General features: G+C 36.5%; 1 protein-coding gene across 4 annotated transcripts; it reads right to left on the reverse strand.

Annotated features, from left to right (window-relative positions):
* Nucleotides 1–1,314: 1,314 nt before the first annotated feature.
* Nucleotides 1,315–9,406, reverse strand: cmc2 (C-X9-C motif containing 2). 4 transcript variants are annotated; one of them, XM_088938849.1, is made up of 6 exons: nucleotides 9,352–9,406; nucleotides 8,863–8,951; nucleotides 6,029–6,181; nucleotides 5,374–5,444; nucleotides 3,289–3,360; nucleotides 1,315–2,431 (listed from the first exon to the last, which is right to left on the reverse strand). In XM_088938849.1, exons 3-6 carry the CDS (start codon nucleotides 6,063–6,065, stop codon nucleotides 2,345–2,347), a joined length of 267 nt encoding a protein of 88 aa, XP_088794975.1. In that variant the 5' UTR covers nucleotides 6,066–6,181; nucleotides 8,863–8,951; nucleotides 9,352–9,406; the 3' UTR covers nucleotides 1,315–2,344. The 4 variants fall into 4 exon arrangements, with proteins under 4 accessions (XP_088794975.1, XP_088794978.1, XP_088794976.1 ...); XM_088938852.1 differs by lacking the exon at nucleotides 6,029–6,181 and having other exon boundaries at nucleotides 5,374–5,472; XM_088938850.1 differs by lacking the exon at nucleotides 8,863–8,951 and having other exon boundaries at nucleotides 9,352–9,369.
* Nucleotides 9,407–10,274: the final 868 nt, after the last annotated feature.

Raw genomic sequence — 10,274 nt, forward strand, 5'->3', positions numbered from 1 at the left:
CCTAGGTAGTGTGGGACGGCTAACCCTAACCCTAGCTGGGGTATCACCTGAGCACCTCTGCCATGTCCCTGAAGCCCTCCAGTCATCAGATTTAAAAAATCTTCCTCAAAGCAAAATATAAGATTCTAAAACAACCAAAAGTATCTTCTTCAATACACGATCTTGTTTAGCTGACAAACCCTGTTATAATGTAATATAAATGAGCGTGCATTTTAGACCTGGGTACTGTATGTGTAAAGGTTTTAAAGTGTTTTCCCCAAAATATTAAAATAAATAAAAATAATCAGTAGGGTGAAAACCTCAGATAAATTAGCAGCTAAAAGACTTAGATTAACCAAATGTGATCCTTTCATGTACTGTTTTTGTCCTTTTTACTTTACTTTTATAGTTCATCATTTCAATGATTGAGCAGAGATGGAACACTGTAGCTCCCTTTGAGATGACTGTTCAGAATATCATCTCATTTCTAACTTCTACCCCGAAGTCCTCAACACTAATTTGTTCACAATTCACTGCAGTGTCATTATTCACAACTTGGAGATATTACTGCTTACAATGTTGCGGTCACTGACTGTAGTGCACAGTAGATGCATAAAGCAATCTGAATGGACACCTTCTGATAGTTAAAAGTTACAAGGAGTTATCTACAGTATATGTATACGTTCACAGGAGCTGTATGTGAAAGAAAAAGAACATGCGTCTTACCGTTTAACAGACTTATAATACTGAACATAGTTTTAGTGTAACAATTTTCTCCTTGGCATTCTGAATGCTTTTTTTTGTAACATGCCAATCCTTGTTTGTTCCAATAGTATGTAAGGTACACAAAATAAATAACCTTACCAAATACAGTAAAACAAACAAACTAATATAATTGCTCTTTCAAACATTAAACCACCAGCTCAAGAAACATGCTTTGACATCTGTTCTGGGATAATGGTGTTGATACACAATGAACAGCACAGTTGTCATTGTTTTATAAGCAGAATAGAGAACATCAGACACATATTAGAGTTGCTGAAAACTGCATGAAAACAATCTGGCTTGTTGGCTTAGATTTCCTGGCTTCTACTAGAACTAAAAAGGCACTCAGACAGCAGAGAGGCTGACTGCAATCCTGCATTCTGTTTCCAAGACTAACAACTGTATTATGCAAAATGTGGAGGGACATATGGGGTTCATTTTCAATTAATCTTTTTGAGAGAGTTAAGAAAACTCATAAGTGAAATAATCACAAAAGAATTAAATGACAACTGAGTGCTGAAGCACATTGTAGTTAAGACAAAAACGTTGTTATAGGCAATGGAAGAAAGGCTTTTTAGTGTCTTTATTTTTTTAAGCCACGAAAACAAGGATTCTTAAGCTTTAAACAAAATTATTGAGGCAGTCTATCTCAGGGAACTGAACACTAAAAAAATAATCTGTCAAATTAAACAGATTTAAGTGGTTATTCAATATTTACAGTCAATACTGTAACCCGTTAAAAAATGTTATAGGATCTCTTGAAGCCCAATATAATTTTAAGAGCTGTGAGGGTCTCTCATATTCACAGCTGTAAAAGAATGTCCTCCTAGAATGATTGATTTTTGCTTCTATTTTTTTTTACTGAACTACTGTATATGATTATTTGGGTTTCTATACCATTCTTCAAAGTTCTTAACTGTGAAATCCAGCTTTACAGGGTAATATCTGATGTACTCCAAAATTATATATTAAATAAAAATAAATACAAGGTTAAATATGACATTTGACAGGCATAATAAGTATTACTAAAGTAACATTACAATTTTAATGGGCAGATGTTACTGTAAAGCCTATATTGAAAGACAGTGAAGCTGGTAATATTTAACCATACAGAACAGTGGATTTATCTCACACACATAATGTAAGATTTGTTTAAAAATCACTTTTCCTTACCACCACATTCAGAAAAGAAAAACTGATTTTATAGCTTTATATATCATTTTATTATAAATAAATCAAACAAGACGGAATTGAAATATGAATCTAAACCACTCTCAGACCTAAAGCATGTGCTCAGAATACACTGTTTTAAGAAAAACATATTGGCACATTCTTGATGTTACAGAGGCTCCACTGGGTCCTTTAAAGAGGACCAGGTCAGGCGCCTGCTCTTTTCTCTCCTCCCAGACATTGTCCACTATTTTTAAATTACTTTCAAATGCTCAAGCAAAAAAGAAACCCTGTATCCGGGTGGCTCACTATGAATGCAGCTCAAGTGATGAATGGCCCGGTGCTCCATCTCCTCCACTGTGCATCAAGTGTCTCGCTCAGCTGTGGCCACAGTTCACTCTCTGCCATCGGAGCGAGACAACGCCACAGCTCAGTTCGGAGCTGGTTTGGGAGGGTGGTTCAGTTTCTGACGCATCTCATCTGCATGCCCTCTGCTCTTGGCTCTTTTCTCTTCGTACTGGAAGAAAGGTGTTAAGAACTGAGAGAGCAGCTAGCACAGAGAGAATAGTGTGTCAGTTTCCAACACAAAACATTTTTTCTTGTTTTGTATGGAACATACTGTATGTGAAGAAGACTCAATGGAGAAATTAGGAATCCACTTCAAACGCTTTGTGGCAGGCCTATCTCTACACAGAAATCAAGAGGAACCATAATGATACTGGGCAAGGTGACTTTGTTTTCACAAAACACTTCAGTCACACACCACAAAGACCTGCTCTAGACTAACCCAACGCCAGCTACCACTGTGTGTCTCTTTATAGACCAAACGTGTCCAAATCTACCCCAGGTGAACATGTGGCTCGCAGTCCTTCACTAATTACTTAATTTATCAATTAATATGCCACATGTGAACCTGTATACATAAACCACTAGAGCCTTTAATGACCTCTAGTCCTAAACAGAGACAGTGGCCCCTTTCTTCACTCCTCCCGGCCTGCCACACACTCCTTTGCACATTCTGCATTCTACATGTGCTCATAAACGTCCTTTGTAGCGGCATTACTGAAATACACCTGCAGATGGCAAATCATTATCGTCATGAGCCTTCATAATGATCATTATGATTTACAATACAAAATTAGATTTATAATTTTATTAAGAGTCAAAAGTCAAATTTCCCCAAAATCATCTCTGTTGTGTATCTCATGATAAATATATAGGGGAACTGTGCATGCAATTTTTAAAATTTTGTCTTCGGGAAATGCCATATCATCCCTTTATTAGATCACATGTAGAGGTTAGAAAGAAACGGCGTTAGTCGCACGAATCTAAAATACAGTAACCTTGTTAATACACCACAAGGTCTATCCTCACCTCCTTCTTCAAACAGTGGCGCATTGCCCGATCCAAGTCATTACAGGTGCCAAAAAATTTGAGAACACTGTGCTGTGGATGAAAATAAGACACAAAACTGAGTGTTATGATTAAATGATTTAGTTATGATTTTTTTCCAGTTTCATTTAGTAGGGTCTGCTAAAATAGACATTCTCCCAAAAGAAACCATCATCTTGAATTTCAGTACAGATACCTCACTATTTCCCCCAAAGGACTGTAATCATGTTTTTATATTCATGAAAAGAGAAAAAAGTCACAAAAACTTTAAAAACTTGAAATATTGGCTTGGATAAACTTTGATGTTCAGTATATTATGCATGCACACATGCATCTGAAAATACGTAGTAACTCTGGATTTAATGGGCTGACAATAAAAGTCAAGAAGAAAGAAGTTTATTTCCAAGTAAGAATAATTCGAAACCTACTGGCTTAATAATGTCAAGAAATATTAAGAAAGAGCTAAGAAACTAAGTAGTCATTTATTATGTCTACTTATGGCAAACCACAACAAGTCATGATTGCACAAAACATCTGAAGTCCTGTGATCCTGTGTACAGTAAGGGGCTTTACAGAGCTATGGAGAATCGGCCGTTAATGATTTATTTCAGTTAGATGAGGCTTCAGGCTCGTCCCCCACAAGTCATGACTTCTGCACACCAGCCTGCAGCTGTATCCAGGAAACAGGCCTGTCTGCACATGGCTTGGCACGTCACCTTTCAGTGTGCATGTGTGCAGACTGTCCTGAATACAAATAGCTGCGTCCTGAAAGCCAGTCAAAAATATTCTAATTTCTTGCCCCATATGCCAAATGTTTTATAGTAGAATACTTCATACCAGAACAAAGATTATGTTGCTGTTTGTGTTGTTGTTTATCACAAAAAATAATTTTGGATAATGTACATTATATTAAAAAAACTCTTAAAGTGTAAAAGAAAATACAACCTACCTGCAGCATGCAAATATACAGAACACAGAGTACAATTGCCTATAACTGTCTCTGTTTCAGTTCCTTAACACATGGATTTGTGGCATAAGTTAATTGTCAGGTGTACTCTGAATAGCCACTTCCAGCAAGAAGGAAAAATGCATCTACTGAAAAAAGATTGATCACAAAGCAATACTGAGCTTTATTTTTAAGGAGCATTAAGACCAATATCATTATTACCTGTCAGCACTAGTGTGTGAAGTCACATATTAAAATTATTTTGCATGTAGCACACAGCCATGAGAGTAGATTTAGTGTACTTTTCAGTAAGAAAAGTGGGAGGCTTCATTCACTGAAAACCCAACTCATGGAGTGTAAATTTCAAATGCAGAACAACTATTAGTAGCAGTACCAACACAACAGTTACCGGAAAAGTGTTTTTCATGTCATACGACTTTCCAAATGTTCCATATTTTCAGGTTACAGTGCCTTTAAAACACAGTTATCATTGTCTTCAATAGATCCCAATGTAGCAAGACTGGCCTTGGAGTACACAATGTTTTTGACATTATTAACTGTAATAATTACTTGTGATTCTTGTTTTCTACAAACAACTATTTTGTGTTTAAAAGGACATTCTCAAAGGTTCTATTCAAAAACTGCTGAGCGTGGTGTCAGTGTCAGTAAACTGTGGGGCTGACGCAAATGGGCTCTGGAATCAGTCACCAAAGCCACCTGTAAACACTGCCTGAGGGAATGAGCAGGCGAAACAGTCAGCAGCTCTAATATGAAGTGTAAAAGCTCACCTTACTTTATAATTAGCAGTTTCAATGTTTTTAACTGGGAAACAGATCTGGCTTTGATTCAACAAATTCACATTATGAAACGCGAACAACAGACACATGACGTACAACAGTTGCTATACTGTACATACATAGCTTCCCAGTGCCAAAAAAAGACTCCCTCTGGTGGCACAGCTGAACACAAAGCTGCAGCTGTTGCCCATTACCTGATGAACATTCGACTCTATAAATCACAAAAAGCCCCATCGGTACAAAGGCTGAAAATAATAAACATAATAATAATACCACACTTTATATTCAGTATCATTTTCATCATAGAAAAGATGAGCGTCTTACCTCCATATGACACTGTTTGAGCTGTGCGATCAGAGCGTTGCATTCATCTGTGTGCAAGTGAGGAGACAGGTCTGGATGCATCCCGAGTTAAGGTTTTATCTGCCCAGTAGTAATACGGAGAAAAAAAATTGTCCTTCCTTTGTGCACACAATGTAGTGACATTTTAACCAAAAAACATATTTACATATTAGTAAAGCATACAAGCATCAAGTTTCTTGGCTGTAGAGTATTTTTTTCTTGTATTATAAGATATAAGATTACTATCTAAGAAAGTTGGGTAGCCACTTGAGCAGAGTTTTCACACTGCTTACATTCAATAAAGTAAAGTAAGTAAAGCAACAGTTTATGGGCAAGTGCTATCAGTGGATAATGTGCAGACATGCAAGGGTAGCATATAACTATATTGTCTTACAGCAATTGCAAATTATTTTAGAATAATGGTAAATATACAGCGTTCTGATATAGATGTGTGGATTCCTGTGAGTGTGTGAGATATGAATGAGTAAGTGTCCATTATGTCATGTCATGTTTAGTGGTACTGTTTATATGTTTTGTCAGTTACATAGTTGTACAGCTACTTTGATGCAAGACAAATGCCTGAGAAATCAGACAATAATGTACCGATATATCATAGTAGGGCTGAACTAAAGGATACTAGCTCCACCCCAGCTCATTCCATCGTCAGAAGTCATATCAAGAATATCCAATTTAAGAATATTCCAGTTCACATCTCAAGTACTTCTCTGCATTGGTCAAAAGTAACAAGGAATTCCGACAAAGAAGAGGTTTCTTCAAAACAGCTGCCAAACTAAAATGAAACAAATCAGTGTGTAAGGCAAGAGTTTACAAATGATTTGTGCATGTGGAATGTACCAACACCATGCAGTCTTTATCTTCTGTGCAAGATGGTTTATCATCTATCACCACTGAAAGCAACTGTTTGACTTTTAAATAAAATTATCTTTTTCTCAAACTTGTGATTTAGTGATGAACGGGTTTTCAGTAAATGAGAATAAATCTGCACTCATAACTTTTTTTGTTTATAACTCCAGTTATATCAATTCAATGGCAATCTAAGTCACTGTACTGATAATACTGAAAGTACACTGTACTGAAAATCAGAGCCGACTGCAACTCTTTCAAGGCTTTCAGTAGATCTATAACAGGGTCATTTAATGTAAATTCAGCTTGATTCTGGCATGACAATTTCAGAATTTAAGAACATAAATCTATCTTGTGATGGGACAATTTGACACATTTAAAGTGCTGATGTTTGTAACATTCATGCTTGAGGTTTTTTAGGAATTGATGTTTATTCATCTTTTTTATACTTTAAAAATACAAATCTTTCAAAAAGACCATTTAGGTTTCCTTTGATATGACATTCTACAGAAAATTACCAATTGGAACCTCTGATAGTTTCAGGACAAATCATGTGAGAAGGTGAGGAGTGTCATTTAAGGAAATACAAAAAATAGCACATGATCTCAAATAAACTATTAAAAAACATTTCCATTCTTGAGCATGAATTTAAAAAGTGTCTTTGAACACCAAGATTATATCTGTAGCATGTCTAGATCAGAAGTTGCAATGGCTTCAGAGACGCCTGGGAGGTAAAGAAAATGCAACAAAAGCAGCACTTTTAAGGACTGTAGCACAGAAATATTTTAGATAGTAATGTGAATTTTTGCCTGAAATTCTTTCTTCACAGAGTAATTATGACCACCGAACATAAAAAAAAAAATGGTCATGTCAGAACCAGGTTGATTTCACACAAGATTAACCGATACCTGCATCGAAGAGCATGCTTTCAAACAATGCACAAATAGAGCTGTCGATCACTGTGATCACTGTGAACACAAGGCAGCAGCACGGAGCAGCGCTTAGGACTCCGGGCCAGAAGGGTGCGGGTTCAATCCATAAAGGGATAATGATGTGGTACCCCTGAGCAAAACAGTTCGATTCAGTAAATGTCCTGTTGAATAAATGAGTATGCTCCAGGGCAGGACATTGTTGCAAAGGAATTTCTTCTCAATAACTTTGATTTTAATTGTCTTGTTAAATAAAGAATTCAATAAAAATTTCACACACCACTTCACATGGCAAAGTTATTACTGCAGGAAAGATCTAGAACATGTACATCTTAAACCTTTTTCACTAAAGGAATGTGAAAAATTTATAAAGAGGCAACTTTAAAAAAAACTGAAATACTAACGATTAACTAAAAAGAGAGCAATTTCCTGTAGTGACGATGTGATTAAGCAGTTTCCAAATCGGCCCCTGGTAAGCATGACTTTGTCCACATGTGTGTGTTTTATGAATAACTGTCAGCTGTAGTGAAAACCACTACAATGCACAGCCAAAACTGCTCTGCTTTAGTTTTTGTCAGTCGCCCGGTGAACCTTTTACTCCACAAGTCAATGAGTGCCCTAATTCAAAATCTCAAGGGGCATTTTCTGTATATAAAGTAGAAATAAGTATCATCACCAACACAGCATGATAACAATAATTGTAATTATAAAAAGTAAGACTTGACAGTGGGTCATTTGGTTTTTGTTACTGTACAAGAGAAATTCATAGAAACCAACTCCTCCTCAAAAGACAAAAACCAGACCCACAGTTTGTTTGCACACCAGTGGCTATTTTCTTCTCATGACTGAAACTAAATTCATCCTCAAAGTTGTATTATTGTTATATATATACACTGTGTAGTATATATCTAGCTCGGGTACTGTATATATCTTTCAGCCTACATTGGTATTATCCACACATATCATTTGGATTTCCATAGTCCATAAGAGGCGGTGCTACTCAAAACCTAAAACAGGTTTCCCACTAATATCATTAATAATTTTTAGAACTACCTTCAAAAGCATTAAATCAAATCTTGCTCCAAAAACTGTACCATTATTGACCACTATTACTGTACATAGAGGCCTCTGAACTAATTGTGTAGTTCCTTAAAGCACTTATATGGATGTAAATTAATTTAGTCATGCCACAGCGCAGGATTTGAATTCTTATGATTTTCCATTACCTATTAACTTAATTTGTTTAAATTGAGGAGTAGCTTGTGTATACATGTATCAAGTGCTACAATCAAAGGCATCATGACTGTAAGCTTTAAAGCAACAAAATGTGAAAACTGTGCAAGGGTCTGAATATATTTACAAAGCACTTCATATAAAGACTATAGTAGTTCAAGTAGGCAGCTGTGTCAGCACACGAACAATAGTTTTTTTCCCTGCTGAAAAGAGAAGAAAAACAGTTTTTCGGCAGTGGAGCCTTCTTCTGACCCAAAGAATGCTCCACAGCCGAAACATTGTTTCTTTTCGGCATTAAATATACCTTTCCTTGTTCATAAAAAGGCTATGACCAATGACAGAATCTAAGTCAATTAGAATAATCATTTGATTACGTTTGAATTAATTACACACATTTACTCAAATCAGCCGTGACTGTTTCAGATAAGCTGCGAGTTCAACTTACAAATTAAGGTCTTGATGAAATGAAATGTCCCTCTCCTATACTCGTCCTGCGATTTATTTACCTTAAGCCAACAGCCTACCTCGCAGCACCTGGAAGAAATATTTCGAAACGGATCTGTTATGTGATACATCTGAGCATTTCTTTTGGTAACGCAAATAAAACCAATCTTTGGAGACAATTACCCGTACATGCGACTATACCGCTCAAGTGCATACTGGACATTCAATATTACCAAGTATATAACTCATACTTATAAACAATACACCGCCAGGTAACCACTTCAGAAGGAGATTGTTATTGACCGGTAAAGGACGAATGTACTAATTTGCTGCACCGCAATAATGTGTAACATAACAAGCACCCCATGCATCGTACTATGAAATGGATGATATTTAAGGAGCCGTAACTAATTATTGCGTCTTTATTGTAAAAAGCAGTATGTTTACATGTTTATTTTACGTCGCATTATAGAAGCACACAGCAACTTACTTTCAACCTTGTGTAACTCGCTTCGAAAAAAAAACAAGGAAACTGGAGGTTAGTGACAATCTGACAAGCCATTCAAAACGACCACTTCCGTTTCACAAAGACCAATGAAAACCACGCTTTGTAGGTCGATCACCAGAAAGAGTCGTGCACGGCAGTTCAATTGTATTCAGTTCAGATGGATATCTGAGGAGCAATGTGAAATTACTATAAGATGACTTTCAAAATATATTCCGCGATCAGAGCGAACGTTGCTGACAAAGAAGAAAATCTGCTATTTAAAATGTTCTTTGAAATGTTAAGTGATATCACAATTAAACGTTTTAATGCCACAATAACCAAAACAGACTCAGAGCTTTTGTAGTGTATTATTAAGCTTTTCTCATTTCTGTACATAAACCGCTGTTAGTGAGTGTCAAGTGCAGAACCCCAAACCCCGAAGATTACAGCCCTCTCTCTGCAGAGTTCAGTAAGTCCTCCTTCCCAGCAGTGGGAGTCAGAAATGAGCACATTGCAGAAAAATCAAGGGTAAATATTATGGATCACCTACTGTGTGCCGTTTCTTCTTTAATGTATTTCTGCAATTGTGTGTGCTTGCATACGGAGCTGTAGATGACACAGAACGGCATAAACAATAAAGCATAACAATATAAAAGGAGATAGGGAATAAAAAAAGGAATAAGGAAATAAGCCAAAACGCCCCAGAGGGTCAGGGACTACATATCCCAGGATGCACTGCGCGGGCTCACCGGAAGGAAGGGGGTGGTCAAGCAGCTGATGCTTGTTTGGCGGCAGTTTTGATTTAAGGTAGGGAGTTACTTTCTTTAAATAAAAGAAATGTGGTTATTGTTATGAAAGAACGAATAAAACGATATTTTCTATGTAACGCTTGTATTTCTGGAATGCTTTGAATAATAATAGTTATT

This window comes from Atractosteus spatula, chromosome 21 (assembly GCF_055471065.1).
Source record: "Atractosteus spatula isolate fAtrSpa1 chromosome 21, fAtrSpa1.hap1, whole genome shotgun sequence".
NCBI lineage: Eukaryota > Metazoa > Chordata > Actinopteri > Semionotiformes > Lepisosteidae > Atractosteus > Atractosteus spatula.

Coding starts and splice junctions, on each gene's coding strand:
- cmc2 (XM_088938849.1), bottom strand. CDS start 6,065: ATGACTTCTGACGATGGAATGAGCTGGGGTGGAGCTA. Junction 5,445..6,028: donor AATGAGCTGGGGTGGAGCTA/GTATCCTTTAGT, acceptor GGATGCATCCAG/ACCTGTCTCCTCACTTGCAC. Junction 2,432..3,288: donor GCCACTGTTTGAAGAAGGAG/GTGAGGATAGAC, acceptor CCTTTCTTCCAG/TACGAAGAGAAAAGAGCCAA.